The sequence below is a fragment of the Ipomoea nil genome, unplaced genomic scaffold (genome assembly GCF_001879475.1).
Source record: "Ipomoea nil cultivar Tokyo-kokei standard unplaced genomic scaffold, Asagao_1.1 scaffold2269, whole genome shotgun sequence".
Lineage (NCBI taxonomy): Eukaryota > Viridiplantae > Streptophyta > Magnoliopsida > Solanales > Convolvulaceae > Ipomoea > Ipomoea nil.
Genome location: NW_017618697.1, coordinates 53,042 through 76,079, shown reverse-complemented (window position 1 = coordinate 76,079; position 23,038 = coordinate 53,042). Strand labels below are relative to the sequence as shown.

At 37.8% G+C, this 23,038-nt stretch overlaps 3 protein-coding genes across 3 annotated transcripts; all 3 read left to right on the top strand.

Moving 5' to 3' along the window:
* The first annotated feature begins 515 nt into the window (after nt 1–515).
* LOC109150300 (G-type lectin S-receptor-like serine/threonine-protein kinase At4g27290) lies at nt 516–1,633 on the top strand. The gene is made up of 4 exons (XM_019298192.1): nt 516–645; nt 719–956; nt 1,074–1,224; nt 1,325–1,633. Exons 1-4 carry the CDS (start codon nt 516–518, stop codon nt 1,631–1,633), a joined length of 828 nt encoding a protein of 275 aa, XP_019153737.1.
* Nucleotides 1,634–4,410: 2,777 nt separating this feature from the next.
* On the top strand, nt 4,411–21,555 carry LOC109150313 (G-type lectin S-receptor-like serine/threonine-protein kinase At4g27290). Its single transcript, XM_019298210.1, has 8 exons — nt 4,411–5,770; nt 5,860–6,119; nt 6,193–6,403; nt 6,487–6,724; nt 6,815–6,965; nt 7,067–7,377; nt 9,022–9,024; nt 21,546–21,555. The coding sequence occupies exons 1-6, from the start codon at nt 4,480–4,482 to the stop codon at nt 7,373–7,375; spliced, it is 2,460 nt and encodes an 819-aa protein (XP_019153755.1). The 5' UTR covers nt 4,411–4,479; the 3' UTR covers nt 7,376–7,377; nt 9,022–9,024; nt 21,546–21,555.
* LOC109150299 (G-type lectin S-receptor-like serine/threonine-protein kinase At4g27290) lies at nt 7,927–9,463 on the top strand. The gene is made up of 3 exons (XM_019298190.1): nt 7,927–8,277; nt 8,388–9,189; nt 9,363–9,463. The coding sequence occupies exons 1-3, from the start codon at nt 7,927–7,929 to the stop codon at nt 9,461–9,463; spliced, it is 1,254 nt and encodes a 417-aa protein (XP_019153735.1).
* Nucleotides 21,556–23,038: the final 1,483 nt, after the last annotated feature.

The window sequence follows — 23,038 nt, the reverse complement described above, 5'->3', positions numbered from 1 at the left end:
AAGGTTACAAGACGAGGTTTATCCAATACACACCTTCAGGTAGTGATTGTGAGTTTTTCTCATCATTAAAAAAATAAGAAATAATAGAAATCTTTTGGAACTACAGGGTTAACACCAAAACCACATCATTCAAGCTCATTGGGGAGGAAAACAAAAATCCTTGTGCCTTGTTTGTCGATGTTGGTTGTAATAGTTCTTGCTGGGGTGTCTCTTTACTTGTATTTTTACAAATCAAAAAGGAAAGAGCAAATGTTGAAGCAAGAATTAGAGCTACCAGTTTTCGATTGGTCAACAATATCAAGAGCTACAAATAACTTCTCAGAAATGAACAAGTTAGGCGAAGGTGGATTTGGAACTGTATACAAGGTAAAATTATATGCAGCATTAATTTCTTAGATGGGCATGTACATAATCTTATTTTATTTATTTTAATTACCTAGGGTGCATTGGATGGGGGAGAAGAAATAGCAGTGAAGAGGCTATCACAGAATTCCACGCAAGGTCTTGAGGAATTCATGAATGAAGTCATTTGTATTGTCAAATTACAACATCGAAATCTTGTCAACCTTTTGGGTTGCTGCAGGGAAGAAAAGATGTTGATCTATGAATACATGCCTAATAAAAGTTTGGACTTCTTCATATTTGGTATGTTTACCTTGTCATCTATATCCAAATCATAAGAAATTATTGAAACAACACTAACTTAAACCTTTGGCAGATCAAACAAGAAAAAAGTTACTTGACTGGCAAAAACGCTTTAACATAATCAATGGAATTGCTCGAGGGTTATTGTATCTCCATCAAGATTCTCGACTAAGAATTATCCATAGAGACCTCAAGAGTAGCAATGTTTTGCTTGATATTGACTTAAATCCAAAAATATCCGACTTTGGTTTGGCTAGAAGTTTAGTAGGAAACGCAACTGGAGATAATACAAAACGAGTTGCTGGAACACAGTAAGAATATATCACAATTTACTCTTAAACACTTTTGCAAGCCATCTTTTGCATATGTTTGTTCTTAATTATATTTTTAAATGCATCTACTCATTGAGTGTTTACCATACAATGTAGTGGGTATATATCTCCGGAATATGCAACACATGGGATCTTCTCAATTAAATCAGATGTGTTTAGTTTTGGTGTTTTAGTACTAGAGATTGTTAGCGGCAAGAGAAATAACGAATTTTCAAATGAAGATCAATACGAGACACTTCCTGGACATGTAAGATTTTTAGATGATTCCATTAATTTACTCATTCATGTCAGCGGAATAATCATCATTTAATTTCTCTCTACAATATTATTAAATATATATTATACAGGCTTGGAAGCTTTATAAAGAAGGAGAATCACTCAAACTCGTTGATGAGCATATATTTGATTCATATGATGTCGCTCAAGTTTTAAGGTCAATCCATATTGGTCTTTTATGTGTGCAACAATCTTCAGAAGATAGACCAAACATGTCTTATATTATTCAAATGCTGGTTAATGACGCTGTGTTGCCTCCACCTAAAGTGCCTGGCTTCTTCGTTGGCAGAAGGGCTGTTTTTAACTCTGAGAGTTCTTCAGCCAAACATGCAACAAGTTCCCTTAATGAAGTCACAATGTCATCACTGGATCCTCGTTGATTAATGCATAACTTAGATTCCTTAAATTTTCTCAGAATGCATAAACTCATATGACAAAAACGTGAGTTGTGAAAAATGTATGATATGTTCAATTGATGCTTATTATAAATTTGAAATGCATCCAGACATTGTTAAGAAATGTGAACATTATTTATGTATATGTATATCATGTCATGCAAACTATAGTATATTTTTAGGTGACAGGGGAAACATGCAATCACTTTTCGAGAGTGTGCATAAGATAAACTTCACTCCCGTGCAATGATACGAGTAACAACCCAATTTTAATGCACATAACACCATGAAATTGTTCGTTGGAGATTTATATATATAGGCTCTGTTTGGCAAACCTAGCTGATAAGCTATAAGCTAGGAGCTGAAAGCTGAAAATGAGCTGAAAGCTAAAAGTTGAAAAGCTATAAGCTCGGAGCTGAAAATTGAAGAGTTGTTAAACTAGCTGTTATGATTGCAAGTGTTTGGTAAAATTAGTTTTTTGATAAGTTGATAAAGGTAAAAAGAGTAAAAAGGACATCTTCATCAAGCTGTCTTTAAAAAAAAAATTAACATTTTTGAAATAAAACTATTAGCATAATCATGATCTAGCATCTCATAATGAAGTAGCAATATTGTTGCAATAATAATAATAATAATAATAATAATAATAATAATAATAATAATAATAATAATAATTGCGGTGAAAGTTGCGAATAAAGGAGAAGAGAAAAAAGTTTTAATTTGGAAGTGTAAATTATGTCATTTCTTTAAAATAATAAGGATAAAGATGGAAAAAAAGTTAGGAAGCTAGGAGCTTATTTTGAAATGCTACCTAAAGTAGCATTTCAAAATAAGCTCTTATTTTAAACTATGAGCTTATTTTGGGAACATTACTTAAGCTTATTAGTAGCTCAAAATAAGCTAATAAGCTATAAACTCCTAAATAAGCTCTGCTCAATGTGTAATTAGAATTTTAGACATGGATACCTAAACCTAATAATTGCCCTAATTTATAACTTATGAGGTAAAAGAAGAAATACTGACACCAATTACGACCAGAGTTTGAATTATTTCAAAATCTATGATGGGGTATTCAAAATAAATTCTACAAATTAAAGAGTTTATGTGTAAGTTCTATCTTTAGTATTTTTTTTAATTAATTTTTTTTAAAAAAATTAATAATATATTAATAAATTTATTACAAAATAAAATATTTTTTATGAAAATAAATAATAATAATAAAAAATATGGAAAATTGTAATTTATGCCCCTCACAAATATGTCAATTATCAATGTCACCCCTGAATTATTAGTGGTGTAAATGTTGCCCCTCAATTTTTAAAACGTTACATATATTGCCCCTCCCTTGAATTATTAGTGGTGTAAATGTGGTTACCCATCGTTTTCTCTATTTGAAAGCCACATTTTTTCCTCTACTTTTCTTTATTTGTTTGGTCTCCTTCCACCGACAACCATATTTCTCCTTCTTCCTATCAGGGGAGGGGCAATATATGTCACGTTTTGAAAATTGAAGGACAACATTTACACCACAAATCATTCAGGGGTGACATTAATAATTGACATATTTCTGAGGGGCATAAATTACAATTATCCCAAAAAAATATTATAATATAAATATATTAGGGCTAAGAATTTTAAATCCAACCAAACAAAACGGATAAGACCGAGATCCCAATAGGGCTAGCTTAAAATCGAATAGGTTGGTCTGATTGACATTCTTACTTGTGATCAATAGACATTATTGGTCCTCTCCCTAAGAGGCTTTTGAGTCACATTTACCCTTCCACCATCATGCCGACCCCGAGGTGTGAGGGTCTTTAGGGAGATAGATTTTATTTTTACCTTGTGTGGGCAATATAATGATCTTGGTTGTCTATAATGATCTATAATAATAATAATTATTATAAGGAATAAGGGTCAAATAGGCTATTGAACTGTACACAATAATGCAATTAGGTCACTGAACCTTAAAAAACAACAATTAGGCCACTAAACTAACAAATTTCATTCAATTAATCTAATTTACAGGTTTTGTAGGTTAGTAACAAGTCACCCAAAAAATTTAAAATATTTTTTTAAAAATTATTATTTAAAAATAATAAATTAAAACTAAATTATTATTTAAAAATAATAAATTAAAATTTTTAAAAAAAAACGTTTCTTCGCTCTGCCGGAGACGAAGAAACTCTTTGTCTCCATGGTCGGAGACGGAAAGTCTCTTCGTCTCCTGTCATGGAGACGAAGAGTCTCTTCGTCTCCGGCCATGGAGATGAAAATTCTCTTCGTCTCTGGCCGGGGACGAAGAGTTTCTTCTTCTCCGGCCATTTTTCTTCGTCTCCATGGCCGGAGACGAAGAAACTGCCGGAGACGGTTAAACTTTTTTTTTTTTTTTAATAATTTTTAATTTTAAATTATTATTTTAAAAAAATATATTTTAAAATTTGAGTAACCTGTTACTAACTTGTAAAACCAGTAAATTTATTTAATTGCATGAAAATAGTTAGTTTAGGGACTCATTGTTGTTTTTTTAGGTTCAGTGATCTAATTGTGTTATTGTATGCAGTTCGATGACCTATTTGACCCTTATTCCTTATTATAATAAGTGTGGAAAGGAATATCATAATTATAAATTTGCAATAGTTTTGTCAACCGCATGCCATGGATGCCAAAGGCAACATTTGTATTCCTTTCCACACTTATTGGCAAGAGAATATGATATTTCCACACGTTATTTTGACGGAAAGATCCCGGCATTCACCCGCAGTCTTGGTTGTCTGATCTTCATTTCGGCTACTGAAGAAATTTCTCTTGCACTCACTCTCTCAGTAGCCATGGAAGCTCTTTTGCTCCTTTTGCTTTTGTCTTTCTTATATTCAATACCAAATATTTGCTTGGGAAATGATTTAATTACTAAAACCAAATTCCTTAGAGATGGGGACACCATCGTTTCAGAGGGTGGAACCGTTGTAATGGGATTCTTTAGCCCAACCAATTCCTTAAACCATTACATAGGTATATGGTACAAACAAGATCCACTTAAGACAGTGGTTTGGGTTGCAAACAGAGATGCTCCACTTGCTGACACATCTTCGGCTGTCTTGAAGATCAACCTGGGAGGCCAACTTGCACTTCTTGGAGACAAGGGTCAGGCTGTTTGGTCTGCCAACACATCAAGATCATCGGTGCAAAATCCGGTTGCAGAGTTGCTGGATTCAGGGAACCTGGTGGTGAGAGATGCAGATGATGAAAACCCCGAGAATTTTCTCTGGCAAAGTTTTGATTATCCAACTGACAATTTTTTACCCGGAATGAAGGTTGGGTGGAATTTGCAGACTGGGCATGAGGTTTTCTTAACAGCTTGGAAGAGTGAAAATGACCCAGCTTCAGGCCAATATACACTGCACCTGGATCCTACTGGATATCCACAACTTATTGTCAAGAATGGAACAACTGTGAGTTCTAGCACTGGTCCATGGAATGGTGTGCACTTTAGTGTAACATCAGTAAAACAGAACAGCAGCATCCTTGGCCCACATGGACTGGTAATAAATAAAAAGGAGGTTTATTATTGGTATAGTCTCAATAAGGATTTGGGATTAATTAGATTTGTTGTTACATGCAATGGTGTTTTTAGGTCAACGGTATGGGAAGATCAGATCAAACAATGGATGAATTATCGTAAGCAACCGTCAGATACTTGTGGCATATATGATTTATGTCGTACAAACGGTCTCTGCAACATACAGGAATTTAGTAGTTGTGGATGTTTAGACAAGTTTTTGCCTAATAATAATAATAATGCTGCAACAGAGAGTTTGTTACGAGGATGTCATAGGAGAAAACCCCTGAATTTCCACAATAATGGATCTTCATCAGATGGATTCCTCAAATATTCTGATATCAAATTGCCAGATACGAGGCAGTCTTGGTATAATGAATCTATGAGCCTTCAAGAGTGTAAACAAGTTTGCTTAAGGAATTGCTCTTGTATGGCTTATTCCACTCTCAATATTACCAACGGAGGAAGTGGGTGTTTGATTTGGCATGGTGATTTGGTTGATATGAGAACAATACAGAATGGGCAAGACATATTCATCAGACTGGCTGCTAGCGAAATACCAGGTATATATGTATAATTAATGTGTTTATAGTCACTTTGTCATACAGCCTTATAATGAAGTTGAAATGAGATAAGCCTCTTGGAAATACAGGGTTAAAAGCAGAACCAAATCATTCAAGCTCAATGGGGAGGAAAACACGGCTCCTTGTTCTTTGTTTGTCGCTGCCGGCTGTAACCGTTCTTGCAGGTGTGTCGTTTGTCTGGTATTTTTGCAGAACTAGAAAGAGAGAACAAAAGATGGAGAATGAATTGGAGCTACCCATATTCGATTGGTCAACAATATCAAGAGCTACAAATAACTTTTCAGAGAAGAACATGCTAGGTCAGGGTGGATTTGGAGTAGTGTACAAGGTAAAAGTACATGCAGTGTGTTTTCTTGTATAGGTATGTATCGAATCTTATTTTATTTATTTTAACTGCTTAGGGTGCTCTGGATGGGGGAGGAGAAATAGCTGTAAAAAGGCTATCAAAGAATTCCATGCAAGGACTTGAGGAATTCAAGAATGAAGTTATTTGTATTGCCAAATTACAACATCGAAATCTTGTCAAGCTTTTGGGATGTTACATTAATGGTGAAGAAAATATATTGATCTATGAATACATGTCAAACAAAAGTTTGGACTTTTTTATATTTGGTACGGTTATCTTGTCATCTATATTCATTTCGTACCATAGGAAATTATTGTAACAAAACTAACTTAAACCTTTGATAGATCAGATCAAACAAGGAAAAAGTTACTTGGCTGGCTAAAACGCTTCAACATAATCAATGGAATTGCTCGTGGGGTATTGTATCTCCATCAAGATTCTCGACTAAGAATTATTCATAGGGACCTCAAGAGTAGCAATGTTTTGCTTGATATTGACTTAAACCCAAAAATATCAGACTTTGGGTTGGCTAGGAGTTTAGTAGGAAATGCAACAAGGCATAACACAAAACGACTTGCTGGAACCCAGTAAGAATTTCAATTTAACCTTAAACACTTTGCATATGTTTGTTCTTAATTTTCATGCATCTTCTCATGAGTGTTTGTCAAACAATGTAGTGGGTATATATCTCCAGAATACGCAACACATGGTATCTTCTCATCTAAGTCAGATGTGTTTAGCTTTGATGTTCTAATACTAGAAATAGTCAGTGGCAAGAAAAATAGTGAATTTTCTAATGAAGATCGATACGAGACCCTTCCTGGCCATGTAAGATTTCTATTTAGAAAATTCCATTAATTTATTCATTCATGCATACAAAATATTCATCAATATCATTTTTCTCTACAATGTTAATATATATTATACAGGCATGGAAGCTTTATAAAGAAGGAGAATCACTCACACTAGTTGATGAGTGTATATCTGATTCTTTTGATATAGATCAAGTCTTAAGGACAATCCATATCGGTCTTTTATGTGTGCAACAATCTCCAGAAGATAAACCAAACATGTCTTTTGTTGTTCAAATGCTGGTTAATGATGCTGTGTTGCCTCAACCTAAAGAACCTGGCTACTTCGTTCGCAGGAGGGCTGCTATTAACTCAGAGAGTTCTTCAGGCAAACATGCAACAACTTCTCTCAATGAAGTCACAATGTCATCACTGGATCCTCGTTGAATGTATATTTTAGATTTGCCTAAACTCATATGACAAAAACTTAAGTTGTAAAACATATCATATGTTCAATTATTGTAGCCTGAGTAATTTGTTAACTTCTTGTATCTCATAATTGTTTTCCTAAAGAATCAAGTTACTTATACATGATGATTAAAAACTTGTAGGAAAATGTATATGATAAAGTTATTGATTCTTGTTTCCCTGCGAGAATCTATATTGATTTCACAAAGCTAAGGGTCGTGATTATTAAAAGCACTTAAGACAGAGTGTATGGGAATGAAGTTAGACCAAGAATGCAAGTATGATCATTAGAATCATAAGATTGCAACGGCACTGTACTTTTGTCAACAGCATGCCAAAGTAGACTTTAATTTTGGTATTCCTTTCCAGACTTGTTGGCAAGATAACATAGTGTGTTATGCAGTGAAGTCAAGACACGTTATTTTGAGGGAAAGGTCCCTGTATTTACACGCAATCTTGGTTGTCTCATCTTCATTACTTCATTTCAGGCTGCTGTAGAAATTTCTATAGCACTACCTCATTCAGTAGCCATGGGAGCTCTTTTGCTCGTTTTGCTTTTGGCTTTCTTACTTTCAATACCAAATATTTGCTTGGGAAAGGATTTAATTACTAAAACCCAATTCCTTAGAGAGGGGGACACCACCGTTTCAGAGGGTGGAACCTTCGTAATGGGATTTTTCAACCCCACCAATTCCTTAAACCATTACATAGGTATATGGTACAAACAAGATCCAGTTAAGACAGTGGCTTGGGTTGCAAACAGAGATGCCCCACTTGCTGACAGATCTTCGGCTGTCTTGAAGATCACCCTGGGAGGCCAACTTGTACTTGTTGGAGACAAGGGTCAGCCTGTTTGGTCTGCCAACACATCAAGATCATCGGTGCAAAATCCGGGAACCTGGTGGTGAGAGATGCGGATGATGAAAACCCGGAGAATTTTCTCTGGCAAAGTTTTGATTATCCAACTGATAATTTTTTACCCGGAATGAAGGTTGGGTGGAATTTGCAGACTGGGCATGAGGATTTCTTAACAGCTTGGAAGAGTGAAAATGACCCAGCTTCAGGCCAATATACACTGCACCTGGATCCTACTGGATATCCACAATTCATTCTCAAGAATGGAACAACTGAGATTTTTAGCTCAGGTCCATGGAATGTTTTGCGCTTTAGTGTAACATCAGAACAGAGGAACACCAAGCCTGGACCACATGGACAGGTTATAAATAAAAAGGATGTTTATTATTGCTATAATATCAGTACTGAGTTTGGTTTATTTAGATTTCTTGTTAGCAGCAATGGTGTTCTAAAATCATGGACATGGGAAAATGAGATCAAACAATGGGAGAGTTTTCATAGCCAACCGGCAGATATTTGTGACACATATGGTTTATGTGGTAGAAATGGTGTCTGCAACATACAGGATTATCGTAGTTGTGGATGTTTCGAAATTTTTTTGTCTAATGATAATGCAACAGAAAGCTTGTCACGAGGATGCCATAGGAGAACTCCCCTGATGAATTGCCACAATAATGGATCCTCATCATCAGATGGATTCGTCAAATATTCTGATATCAAATTGCCAGATACAAAGCACTCTTGGTATAATGAATCTATGAGCCTTCAAGAATGTGAACAAGTTTGCTCGAGGAATTGCTCTTGTATGGCTTATTCCACTCTCAATATAAGCAATGGAGGAAGTGGGTGTTTGATTTGGTATGGTGATTTAGTTGATATGAGAACAATACCGGATGGGCAAGACATATACATCAGACTGGCTGCTACTGAAATACCAGGTATAATTAATGTGTTTATACTTTATAGTCACTTTGAGTCTTTGACAGCCTCATAATAAAGGCTTTTGGAACTACAGGGTTAAAAGCAGAACCAAATCATTCAAGCCCAACGGGGAGGAAAATAAAAGTTCTTGTGCTTTGTTTGTCGCTGCCGGTTGTAATTGTTCTTGCAGGGGTGGTGCTTTTCTGGTGTTTTTGCAAAACAAAAAACACAGAACAAAAGTTGAAGGAAGAATTAGCCCTACCAATACACTACACCAAATCAGGCATTTAGCGGCGGTTTTTTTGCGTTTAGCGGCGGTTCCAAACCGCCACTAGTGTGTTTAGCGGCGGTTATTAAACCGTGTCTAAATAGTGTGTCGCGAAGCATTTAGCGGCGGTTTCAACAACCGCGGGAATTAATGGAAAACTCATTTAGCGACGGTTTTGGGTGCATTTAGCTGCTAATATTTATTTAATATTTACAGTTTTTAATGTGCATTTAGCGGCGGTTTGGGAACCGCCGCTAATATTTTTTTAATATTTATTTTAAATGTTAGCGGCGGTTTGTAAACCGCCGCTAATGTTTATTTAATATATATTTTTTTGGTAAATGTTAGCGGCGGTTTCAAAACCGCCGCTAATGTTTATTTAATTTTTTTTTTTGTATTTTCTCATATAATAGGGATTTATATATATATATATATATATATATATATAAAATTATTTTTTTGTATTTTCTAATATAATAGGTATTGCTACTAAATTTATAATAATTGTCATTAAATTACTTTTTGTTGTAAACATCTACTTCCATATGTGCATTGCAAAAAAAAAAAAAAAAAACATTTAATTTAGAAGAAAATCAAATGTAACTTGTATTGCCAAATACTAATGTTTAACAATATTCAAGAAAGTTTACATATTAAAGGAAAATCAATTCTATATCCAAGCTCATTGGTGGCAATTTTATCATCAGAAGAGAGCTCATTCATCTCCTCTGTAGTGATGGTTTCTCATGTGACTCTTCCTTGAGACCTCTTTGCTCCCGCTCTTTCTTTACCCTTCTAATTTCCATATCCTTCTCTTCCAGCTTCTCTTGCAACATAAACACCTGCAACCATATTTAAACAAATTTGTAAATTTGTTATGTAGCAATGATTTAGAACTCAGCCACATTCTTGAAATATCAGGGAAAATGAATTAGAAGACAAATCTCCAGTGTTTCAAGTCAAGCAAGATAATGGCATGACTCAAGTTCTTTCACTAATTTGTTGATTGTAAGAGAAATGATTAGTTTATGATGTCACTGCTCTGAATAACAGTCTCATAAACTCACCAAGTGACTACTAAGCTAAAGTCATTGCAAAAAATGGGCAAATTATACTTGAATCATGGTCCACATTGCAAGGTGGACCACTGATCACATCACAGTAAAAAAATAAAATATTAAAAAAAAATTGCCTCAAGTATAAGCAGGAGGCATTACTATGTTAGGCATGAAAAGTTCCCCTATGCCAGTGCTTCTATAGTTCTACATAAAAACAGAAATAATACATAATTGAAGAGGGGGAATTACCATTTCATTTGATATTTCAACATTATTAGTCAGTCCCTCTATTTGTTTGCATAATCCTGCAACTGATAACAGAAGACAATATAGTAGTTTATTCAATATGAAGGTTTCGTGCAAAAGGAAATTGACATTTTACATCATCACTAGACTATGAATATCATTTCTCACCCTCGATGAGAATTAATAGTCTTGACTTTTCCTTGTAGTATTTTTCTTTCCTCTGAAAGCAAACAAACTACTACAACTTGCTTCTCCAGGAGAGCCCCTGCAAACGATGTTAAGACCTGTAGCATGAAAGTATGAAGAAAAGATCAGAATTTACAGTAATTGCTCATATACACCCACTGCAAAACACAATCTGGATTTCAATTTTGAGTTGTTTTATTACTTGTCATAGACAATTATTTAACTTGTAAACCTGCCATTCATATGGTGGTCCATAGTTGCATCCTTTACTATTTCGATGCTCAAATTTCAAAGCTACCTGTGCAGCACTAGAACACCAAAACATAAGATGTTTGCATTGAACACACACGAGAGAAATCCAATTTATTAGTAAGGGTGACGTCCCTCGTGTTCTTTCAATTGCATTACCACCAGAAATTCAGCGACCAACATAGACTTGTCCAAAGCCTCCTTTGCCAAGAAATGAAATAAAATACCAAAGCAGAAAACAAGAGATTCAATATTAGGCTCAGTATGGGTGACGTCCCTCGTGTTCATTTCATTGTCTTAACTTAACAAGCAGGAAAAAACCTGGAATTATTTCTATCTTACATTTCTAAGATTGTCAAAACAGGCAATTCCATGTTTCAAATAATGCCGATTGGGTATACTTAAAGAGTTATGCCAATATAACAAAGCACAGAAATTGGCATAAAACTTACCAGGAAAGAAGATGAAAAGGTGAATAAGCAGTGCCAAGAATGCTGTCCAAAAGCCATACTCACCCCTGCAAATCAATGTTCAATTTGTTTATTGAAGCTTGGAATTTAATAGCATACACTCACCATGACCATAAACCACAAAAATTAAGGAGAGATGCTTACTTGATTCATGAGACGAGAGTTAAAGGGGTTTGCAAAGAAAACAAAGGAACAAGAAAAGATTTTTGAATAGAAGTTCTCTTGGCAAGCATCAAAACCCTAAGGAAGAGAATCGAAGAATTGTGAGAATAAAACATGCAAGTCTTGACACGCATACTAAACATCATTGACCTAAAAATTAGCACCAATGTCATAGTAATCATGTGAAAATTCAGAGTAAAAGGGAAGAAAAGAAGGGAAGACCAGAGACTGTGCTATACTTTTAGTGCCAAACATTTACAAATAAGGAAGGATGCACAGTAAAAATAATAACAACGAAAACAGTGAAAGATATTACTTACACAGAGGAGACATTGCAGAGCCAATGGAGTAACAAACCACTCCACTTCTCAGTCTCTTCTTCATCCCTCCCTTGAGATCAAGGGAAACACTGAAATAGAAGCATATCAAATAGAAAAAAGAAAAAAAATTCAAGGTTGAGAGAAATTGTATTTGAGGCCTTTCTATAGAAGATAGCAACTCACAGGAGTTTCAAATGTACCTTTAAAAGTATAGTATAGTCTAGGTTTTTTAGTACTATTAGATCTCCATAATAAATATCCGGAATATGTTCAACCTCGTACACCATAAATTTTATTTAATACTAACAAATATCCAAACTACTGAGATTGTGATGTACCATCAAATAGAAGTATAGAATGTTCTATAGGAAATTAAAGTAGAATAGCATTGGCAGCATTTGGGAAAGTCATATCTAAGAATCTTGCTGCAGCCCTACCACATGAATGAATTAACAATTGCATATCAAATCATAACAAAAATGCTAAAAAAAAATCGTGTTGCACCAAATTTATGACAATACCTGATAATTCTTATTTTAAGCTTCTTCTTTTTTTAATAATTAAATGTGTTGTACAGTGTCATGTTTAGAAAAGTAAAAAGGAAACAATATACCTGAAGAATGATCTCTGGTGTCAAGTTAAAGGTAATCCTATTTGGCTGAATAAACAACAAAGATAAGTAGTGTCACAAACTCTGCATAAGAATATGAAAGGACAGACAAAACAGGTAAGAATAACATATTTTTCATTAGCCTTAGAACTAACCTTCTCCACCCAGGAGTCCTTATACTCTACAATCAATGGATTTTGCATTTTCAAAATCAGTGTCATCTATAGAGGAAAGATCTGATACTGATAAGCAGAGCAAAATGCTGAATGTAGTAGAACATTACGGAATTACAGAATTATCAGCGGTAAATGAAAAGAAAACTAAAATTTCAAATTAATTAACAAAATTCAAGCAAGGAGTACCTAAAAGTAGGGCAAAGATCCAAATTGAAAATGAGAAGAACCTTTAAAAAACACACATTTTGGCGTTCAACTAGGAAGCGACGGTCCAAGGAGGAAGAGAAATAGCAAGCCATGATGAACTTAGATAGCAGATTTGATTCGCAGAGAAAAAGGAAAAGCTGAAAGTGGAAAAGAAAAAGAAAAGGGAGAAATTACCGGAAAATCAACCCCCGTCATAAACCTGTTCCAGTACTAGTGCTCCTTCCAACCATATATAACCGGGCGGAGGATGCGAGGCGAGAGATGAGTGGAGAAGCCGAAAGTCGAAAATGAGAAGCGGAGACGGGAGAGTCGAAGACGACGGAGGGCAGCGAAAATTGCAGAGGCAGAGAGGATCGACTATGAACTAGGGTTAGAAATTTTTGATTACTAAATTTGTAGTGATTTAACATAGGAGGGAGGATATATACATCAGACAGGGAGAATTTTAAAAGTTGCCCCTTATTTTTAGTGGCGGTTTATATAACCGTCGCTAAATACTTATTTAGCGGCGGTTACAACAAACCGCCTCTAATATTATGTTGCTAAATGACTGGTTTTTTGTAGTGATATTCGACTGGTCAACAATATCAAGAGTTACAAATAACTTCTCACAAAACAACAAGTTAGGTCAGGGTGGATTTGGAACTATATACAAGGTAAAGTATATATATATATATATATATATATATATATATATATATATATATATATATATATATATATATATATGTTAGTAATATTATTAGTTTATTATTATAATTATTATTGAGCTTAGTAATTATGTAATAGTTGGCTTAGTCTTCTATGGCTAACCACTTAGATAGGAGTTCTTTACGTTTGTTATTTCCTTTAGTATTGTAACATCTTATCCTATCAGAATTGAATTGGATTTTCCCTATCTCATCTGGTATCAGCTAGGTACGTTCCTAACCAACCTATTCTTTCTCCCCAAACGCCGATCATGTCAACCAACTCTTCTGAGCGAACTGTGACGGCAACCCCTGTTACCTCTCCAGCCTCCACCCAAAACCCGCTCTCCGGAGCTCACCATTTTGTTTCCATCAAGCTCACCTCCCGAAATTTCCTCTTCTGGCGAACACAGTTAGTCCCTTTTCTCCGCGGGCAAGGCCTCCTGGGCTTTGTGGACGGCAGTACTCCATGTCCTCCGCCCACGGTTGAGACTGCCGCGACTGGCGACTCGGGCTCCGGCGTCGCGACCGCGGTCTCTACTCCAAATCCGGCACATGCCGCATGGTTGCAACAAGACCAATCTATACTGTCACTACTTATCTCCTCTCTTTTAGATGAGGTAATGTACTTGGCAGTGGGGCGTTCGTCTTCTCGGGAGGTCTGGGAATCGGTGACGGCGGCTCTTGGTTCCTCCACACGGGCGCGATGCCTAAATCTCTTAGGCCAATTCCAGACACTCCGCCAAGGAAACAGCACTCCGGCCGAGTATCTCGGTCGTGCCCAGCTCATCGTGGAAGCCCTTGCACTCGCCGGCCGGCCACTCTCCCTCGATGAACAAAATATGTACGTGTTCAGAGGCCTTCGACCGGAGTTCCGTGCGATGGCTGCTTCCCTCACGGTTACAGGTACTCCGGTGTCCATACCCCAGTTATCCGATTATTTACAGGCGCAAGAGTTTATCTTCGCCGATGATTTTGCGGTGGGCAACGACGTGGGAGGCTCTGCAACAGCCATGTACGCCGGACAGAGTCACGGCCGCCAGTCGAATACGAATGGTGGCTCCGGCGGCAATTCCAGAGGCGGACAGGGTCGCGGCAGGCAAGGCCGTGGCCGAGGTGGATCCGGTCATGGTCGCGGTGGTGCTCCGAGATGCCAAATATGCAGGGCTCAAGGGCATACTGCTGTATACTGTTTCAAAAGATACACCACCCAGCCGCCCAACCAACCGGCGCAAGCCAATCTTGTGGTAGCCGGCGATGAGGCGGCATCGGCGCAGTCAACGTGGTTTCCCGACACCGGAGCAACAGCCCACGCGACGCCGGATCAATCCATGATGACGCAGTCCGATGACTATACTGGAAGCGACGTTCTTCGAGTTGGTAATGGCGCAGGTTTGACAATCTCACAAGTTGGTCATGCACTTATTCCTGTTAATTCTGGTTCAAAGTCTCTTTCTCTGTCCAATATTTTGCACATCCCTAATTTATCTGTTCATCTATTATCAGTGCATCGGTTCACTAATGAAAAAGATGTATATTTTGAATTTCACAAAAATTATTTTGTTGTGAAGGACTCCGTAACCAGGGCGACACTGCTTAAGGGTCCCGCCACGGGTGGCCTATATCAACTTCCGGTGGCTCGGTCACATTTTGCTTTCATTTCCTCCCGGGCCACTCCCGTGGTGTGGCATCGCAGGTTGGGTCATCCACACGAACAAGTTCAAAATCGAGTCTTACAAAATTGCCCAGTCACAACAAATAAATCCAAATCTATGGGGTCGTGCACGGCGTGTCAGCTTGGGAAATCCTCGCGTTTTGCTTTAGAACGAGTAGTTTCATCTAGCAATAATGTCTTAGATTTATTGTACACAGATATATGGGGCCCATCACCTGAAATATCTTCTAGTGGTTTTCGCTATTTTATATTGTTTGTAGATGACTACTCGAGATTCTGCTGGTTTTATCCCTTACGGGTAAAATCAGACGTTTATAAAATTTTTGACTCTTTTCGCGTGATGGTAGAACGCCAATTTTCGCGTTCTATCAAATCCATCCAATCGGATTTAGGGGGTGAATATAGAGCCCTACATAATACTTTTCAAAAACTTGGCATTATTCACCAGCAATCATGTGCCTACACCCACGAACAGAACGGTAGGGTTGAGCACCGGAATCGACACATTGTTGAAACCGGATTGACCCTACTTGCAGAAGGTTCAGTACCCCTTCAATATTGGGACTATGCCTTCGAAACAGCCACTTGTTTAATCAACTATCTACCCTCGTCAGCACTACAGTTTGAAAGCCCGTATCACCGATTACATAAAACCCTACCACCTTACAATTTCCTACGTGTCTTTGGGTGCCGATGTTATCCTTATCTAAGGCCATATAACAGGCACAAGATAGAGTATCGGTCTGCACCCTGTGTCTTCTTAGGTTACCCCCCGTCTTTTAGGGGATATAGGTGCATGGATCTAACAAGTGGGAAAGTTTTTATCTGTCGTCATGTCCGATTTGACGAATCGGTGTTTCCTTTTGCTGACTCACATTCACAGGTTGCTACGGAGCCACATGAGTCCACCATGCCGTGGGCAGCCGGGGCTATTGTCCCATATGACCCGCCAGCTGCAACACCGCCTGAGTCCACCATCGTGGTCCACGGCACGGCACCGTCAGATTCGGAGCCAGTACCGCTAGCCATAGCACGCCCACCTCGGAGGCGTAAACGGCAGGTCCCACAAGACAGGCAACATGTCATGAGACTACGTCACATGACACGTGGCACAAGTGAGCCCTTACAGGCATTAAATATCAGTACTGACCCAACATGTTATTCACAGGCTGTGGGGTATCCACAGTGGCGTGATGCGATGGACCAAGAGTTCAATGCTCTTCTTCATAACAGTACTTGGAAACTTGTACCACCGCACCCGGGTATGAACATCATTGGATGTAAATGGGTGTTTCGTACAAAACGCATAGCTGATGGCACCGTAGAGCGCTACAAGGCGCGTCTCGTGGCAAAAGGATTTAATCAAGTGGCCAGGGAAGACTTTTTTGATACATTTAGTCCCGTAGTCAAACCGACTACGGTACGCATGTTGTTCTCGATTGCCATGTCGAGAGGATGGACTCTACGCCAGTTAGATGTCCACAATGCCTTCCTCAACGATCACTTTACAGAAACTGTTTATATGAAGCAACCGCCTGGCTACCAGGATCCAACACATCCAGAATATGTGTGTCACCTTCAGCGCTCCCTGTATGGCCTAAAGCAGGCCCCACGGGCTTGGTTCAAAAGGCTCCATGACTTTTTAGTTTCTGCAGGTTTCTCCCCATCGAAAACGGATGTCTCCCTCTGATTGCTGTAATTTGGGGCAAACAAATAATACCCGGAGTATTCGGGTTGTCAAACCACAGAGAGGTGGGGTACTAATCACTAGCTACTAGGTTACTCATATGAAACTAGTCCGAACAAAACTTGAAGGTTGATTGATTGCATAAAATAACAAGCAGAATAAAATAAGTAGCAAGGTTTTGTAGACAATAGAGCAAAATAGGATTCTTGGGATCACAAATGTTTAATCACCTAGTGCCAATTAACGTTTGTAATATTTGGTTTGGAATTAAGATTTGTATGGGAATGCAAAGTAGAATCGAATTACTCCCGTAATCTCTATTCCTAGTGAATTTCCACTCCCATGGCTTAAACACCCAATAAGATCAAAGATCAGCATTCAATTATTCCTAATTACTACCATCTCCCGATGAGCAATAATCTAGAATAAACTTCCCCTAATATGTTCCCCTTTCCCAAGGACCAACCATTAGGTGCAATCGTGTGTGCCCTAATTTATGCCTCAACTCCCATTGGTGACACAAACATGACTGTGAAGCTAGTAATTTAGGCCTTTAACTACCAACAACAACAGATTAAAACAAGATTGCAACACAAATCATAAAACCAAACATAAATATATTAAGAAATTAACGAACTAGGCACATAGGTTCATAAACAAATTCACCCAAAAATCCTTAAAGAATTTAGCCGAGCATGGCTAAATTATACATAGCAAATATGAATAAAGGATTACAAATCATGAAAAGAGTACAAGAATTAACCAAGCGATTCTCCCAAATCTCCTTGGCTTCCTCCTTGCTTCCAAAGACAACTTGAGCCTCTTGATTTCTCTCTTTCTTGTCTACAAAGAACTCTAAAAATCTCTCGGTTCCCGTCTCTCTGTCTGTTTAGGGTTGAGGAAGGAGGGATTTTATAGTGGGTACAAAGTTGAGATGAAATAGGAATCTTGTACCAAATTGGACTCAAATTCTAATTCCTATATTTAAATAAAGAAATTGTCGTCTTTAATGATATTTAGAATTTGGAAGATTCCTTCAATTGCTAACTTTTAATATGGAGATATGAGCCTTGAAATCCGCGCAATTGATATTAGGAAAAGAGATCTCGCGCTTGTATTGAATTTTGCCCAGCTGCGCCACTTTAAGCGTCTGTTTTTATCCCAGAAACAGACGCACATTCGACGCGTCGAGAATTTTCTCGACGCGTCGAGGCTTCCTGTGCGCGAATTAATTAGCTATTGGAAAATTTCGACGTGTCGAGCCCTTGGCTCGACGCGTCGAGTCCACTGGGCCCCGAACTCATCCAAAATTGCTCCAAACTCATCCTTGAACTCCCCTTGGTCATATCTTTGACCTAAAATGGTTCAAAAACACTAACAAACACCGTAAAATATTCAAAACAAGTGCGAACCATAATTAAATGATAATAGCAAGGAAAACATGTATTAAAAAAGCAAAATTAAAGAGCTTAATTACTGTGATGATTCAAAATAACCATAAAAACAAGCACAGATGTGATAACATCACCCCCTCACACTTAAGCTTTTGTTTGTCCTCAAGCAAAACTAAGGAATAAAATCACAAGTCAAAACGTACAAATTACTCATGCTCTCTCTTGCACAACCTTTCAAACCACCAACCCACTTGCTACAAAACAACAAGCTTCAAGAATCAAATTAGTTTGGCACATAAGAGACCCATTTCCAAGCCAATAACCAAGCACCAAGAATTTAAAGCATGTGAGGATCAAATGTGCACAAATACTCAGTTGAGATTATGCAAGATACGGTTCATGAATGAGATCCCTTAGGCTTGCCTTTCATACTCCCCTAGATCAAATCTAAGAATGCATGCTAAGATCAAATAGGACTTTATTTAGCTTGTAATGGGGCTACGGGTGATGGCTAACAAAGAAGTGGTATGGAAAAATTAATCAAAAAGAGAGAATGTCACAATTTATCTAAACTTTTCAAAATTTGGAAGAGATGAGATAATCATAATTCCAAGGAGCAAATTTCTTTTAAGAACTTAGCAACTCTTTGGTAAAGTGGGGATCCAAACTCAAAAACTTTCAATCTCTTTTTTTTTTTCTTTTTTTTTTTCTTTTCTTTGTCTTTGGACTTCTTTTGGATATAGCAAGATAATTTTAATCCAAACTTTCATGACCTCCACACTTGAACATTTGTAACACTAGCTGCTTCTTTTTTTGTAGCACAACTCCATAAAAACTCTTCTTACAGAAAAGATAAAGATAAAAGTTTCATTCTCTCAAGGGTGGATGGGAAATATTTGGCCAAGGGCTAAGGGTTATAATAATGGGGTAAATCAAAGAAAAACAATCACAAAGAGGGGATAAGTGCTTAGCACTTATTTGAACAAACAAAAAGGCACAATGGGGAAACGAAGGATAAAAATATATATATAGGGACAGGTTTAAAGGCTATGGCTAAACAATAATGGCCTAAATCACTTCAAAACATGCAAAACTTAGACATCACTTAGGGAGTAATGAGGCAAGTTCTAGCAAAAACACCCATGACCGGAATCTCACATAAGCCTTCACTAGCAATGCAAAACACAAGATCAAGGATTAATCCAATCATTAAGTGGTTAACAAAGCTATTGGCAAGGGAATAGATCAAATATGTGTTACACCTCAAATCATCCATCACAAATTGAGATGCAGCAAGCACCACTAAGACAAACCACAAACCAACAAGAGAGAGTAATTGTAACTACATGCTAAGACAAGTAACTTATTCACCAAAAATAGCATATGAGTCATCCAAGCAAAAGCAAAATTTTTTAAAATTTTAGAAATATCCCCAAATTAATGATTCCTCCCCCCACACTTAAAACTTTGCATCGTCCCTGGTGCAAGAGAAAAGAGAAAAACTATAAAACAAAAATAATCACGAACTAGAAAGCAATAAAACTAAATAAAACGAATCTAGAAAGCAATAAAATTAACCTAGAAAGCAATAAATATGAAAGAAATAAAAGATAACATGGGGTGCCTCCCATGAAGCACTAAGTTTAACGTCGCTAGCTCGACCTAACCTGGTTATGGAGTGCTCATCCTGGTTGATCCGCGAGTTTGATCTCATCACCCCATAGACTCTTCAAATGCAAATACTCATCATGGGTCACCTTGAGAGTTGGGTCGATGTGCAAAATTGACTTGCACTCAATGATTTTTGGCTCATCAAGAACATTAAATTCCACCTTTTCCTCCCCAAAGTCAAAAATCATGGACCCTTTCCTTGCATCAATCATTGCTCCAATAGTGGCTAGGAAGGGTCTCCCCAAAATGAGTGGAACGTCTAAGTTCCTTTGGACATCTATCACAATAAAATCACAAGGCACAAAATACTTGTCCACACGAACTGGGACATCTTCAAGGATTCCAATAGGCTTTACGATGGATCTATCTGCCATTTCTAGGGTGAATTGGATTGGTTTTGGCTCTCCCAACCCTAACCCTTGACAAAGAGTAAGAGGCATAACACTCACACTGGCTCCTAAATCACAAAGGGATCCCTTTAACGGTCGGCCTCCAATCACACAAGGAATTGTGAACTTCCCCGGATCTCTATGCTTAGGTATATTCCTCCCAATTCCCGGGGTCAACGCTTGATACTCTTGTGCCACAGCTACCATCTCTCGTTCCCCATATTTCTTTTTCTTAGCTAGAATCTCTTTCAAAAATTTTCCATAAGAGGGAACTTGTGAAAGCAAATCAAGTAAGGGAACTGAAACTTTCAAACTCTCAACAATCTCCAAAAACTTTTTCCACCTACTTTCTTTTGTTGTTTCAAGATTTTGAGGAAAAGGCAATGGGGGTACATACCTTCTCACAGGTTTCTCTACTTCCTTTTGAACTTGTGGATTATTTTGCACAGCAATTGGCTCATCTTCTATACCATCAAGTATCTCTTCAATCTTCTCCTCAGCTGTCTTTTTAGGAATTGATGCTTTGATTGGAAGAGGTGGCTCTTCAAGTACTTTGCCACTCCTTGTAACAATTGCATTTACATGCTCCCTTGGATTTTCAGGCATAGCTGGCAACTTCCCTGTGACTTTAGTACTTGATATAGAAGGTTGATTTGCTAATTGCCTTTCAACCATATTTTGGCGAGCTTCCATTTTATCCATCCTTTCTGTAATCTCTAACTGACCTTTAATCAATTTTTCCAACAAAACTTCCGTATTCGATTGTGGTGGGGCCTTTGAAACGGGAAATTTAGATTGAACTTGAGTACCTTGATAACCCAGAGGACCTCTATTAACAAAGTGTTGAGGGTTGGCAGCTCCCACTGGGTTGCTCCATGAAAAGCCGGGATGGTTCCTTGAATTATTAGGATGGTAGGTCCCTTGAGGTTGGTAAGACTGTTGATGAGGCCTATTATATCCCAACATATTAACTTGCTCCATAGAGGTTTGGGAGTTTAACTCGTAGATACAATCCCCTGAATTGTGATTTTGGCTGGTGATTTGGGCAAGTTTTTGAACCATGGAGACCACATTATCCAACTTTGTTGACAAATCGGCTAATTGCCCCGCATCATGAATTCCTCCTACAAGCTTTTGTGGAGACCTCTCCGTGTACCAAGTGGATCCATTCATAGCAATTTTCTCCAATAGTTCCTCGGCTTGTGTTGGCTCTAGAATCGTGAACGAACCACCCGAAGAAGCATCCACCAAAATCCTAGAATTATCAAGCAGTCCTTCATAGAAAGACATCATCAAATCCCAACTTTGAAATCCATGGTGTGGACATTGCCTCTTCAATTCCTTAAATCCCAAGACTCAGTGAGGGACTCAGTTGCCAGTTGCTTAAAGTTTTGAATTGCCCTTCTCATCCTTTGAGTTTTGGAGATAGGATAAAACTTCTTCAAAAATTCTCCATGTAATTTGTCCCAAGTGTCAAAATGGTTATCTGGATGTGAGGATAACCAATCTTCAGCCCTGTCCTTCAGTGTAAAGGGAAAAAGCCTAAGTCTGACAGCATCTTGAGTGACTCCATTTATCTTGAAAGTGCCACAAAGTCGTAGGAACTTGGTGGCGTGAGCGTTGGGATCTTCCGTGGGCATCCCTCCAAATCGATCTGCCGCAGCCATGCCGAGTATGGCCGGATTGATCGCAAAGTTATTGGCCTCCACATTTGGAATATTGATGCTACCATGCTCCTCAACATCCGGAGCAAGGTAGTCAGACATTGATCTCCCTTCAGCTTGGTTTTCTTGTACCCGTGCCATCCTAGTTTGTTTCCTGAGAAACTTGGCTCTTTTCTCAATCTCAAGATTCAAAGGTAATAATCCTTCTTTCCCAAAAGATCGTGTATGCATAAAAAGCCAAGTTCTTAGATTCAAAGCAAAATCACACTCAAGAACAAGAAACTTGTTATGGATTAGCAAATAAAATAAATAAATAAATAAATAAATAAATAAATAAAAAATGGACTAGACTCCTAAAGTAAGACTTTCACTAATGTCAGAACGTAACACCACCTCCCCGGCAACGGCGCCAATTTGATGCGTAGTATATTTGCAAACAAATAATACCCGGAGTATTCGGGTTGTCGAACCACAGGGAGATGGGGTACTAATCACTAATTACTCGCTTACTTATAAGAGCTAGTCTGATCGAAACTTGATGGTTCATTGGTTGCATAAAATAACGAGCAAGAAATAAAACAAATATTAAGGTTTCGTAAGCAATAGAGCAAAATGGGATTCTTGGGATCACAATGTTTAATCACCTAGTGCCAATTAACGTTTGTAATATTTGGTTTGGAATTAAGATCTGTGTGGGAATGCAAAGTGGAATCGAATTACTCCCGTAATCTCTATTCCTAGTGAA

Coding starts and splice junctions, on each gene's coding strand:
- LOC109150300 (XM_019298192.1), top strand. CDS start 516: ATGAATGAAGTCATTTGTATTGTCAAATTACAACATCGAAATCTTGTC. Junction 957..1,073: donor AAACGAGTTGCTGGAACACA/GTAAGAATATAT, acceptor CATACAATGTAG/TGGGTATATATCTCCGGAAT. Junction 1,225..1,324: donor ACGAGACACTTCCTGGACAT/GTAAGATTTTTA, acceptor TATATTATACAG/GCTTGGAAGCTTTATAAAGA.
- LOC109150313 (XM_019298210.1), top strand. CDS start 4,480: ATGGAAGCTCTTTTGCTCCTTTTGCTTTTGTCTTTCTTATATTCAATA. Junction 5,771..5,859: donor GGCTGCTAGCGAAATACCAG/GTATATATGTAT, acceptor TTGGAAATACAG/GGTTAAAAGCAGAACCAAAT. Junction 6,966..7,066: donor ACGAGACCCTTCCTGGCCAT/GTAAGATTTCTA, acceptor TATATTATACAG/GCATGGAAGCTTTATAAAGA.
- LOC109150299 (XM_019298190.1), top strand. CDS start 7,927: ATGGGAGCTCTTTTGCTCGTTTTGCTTTTGGCTTTCTTACTTTCAATA. Junction 8,278..8,387: donor CCAACACATCAAGATCATCG/GTGCAAAATCCG, acceptor CCCGGAATGAAG/GTTGGGTGGAATTTGCAGAC. Junction 9,190..9,362: donor GGCTGCTACTGAAATACCAG/GTATAATTAATG, acceptor TTGTTCTTGCAG/GGGTGGTGCTTTTCTGGTGT.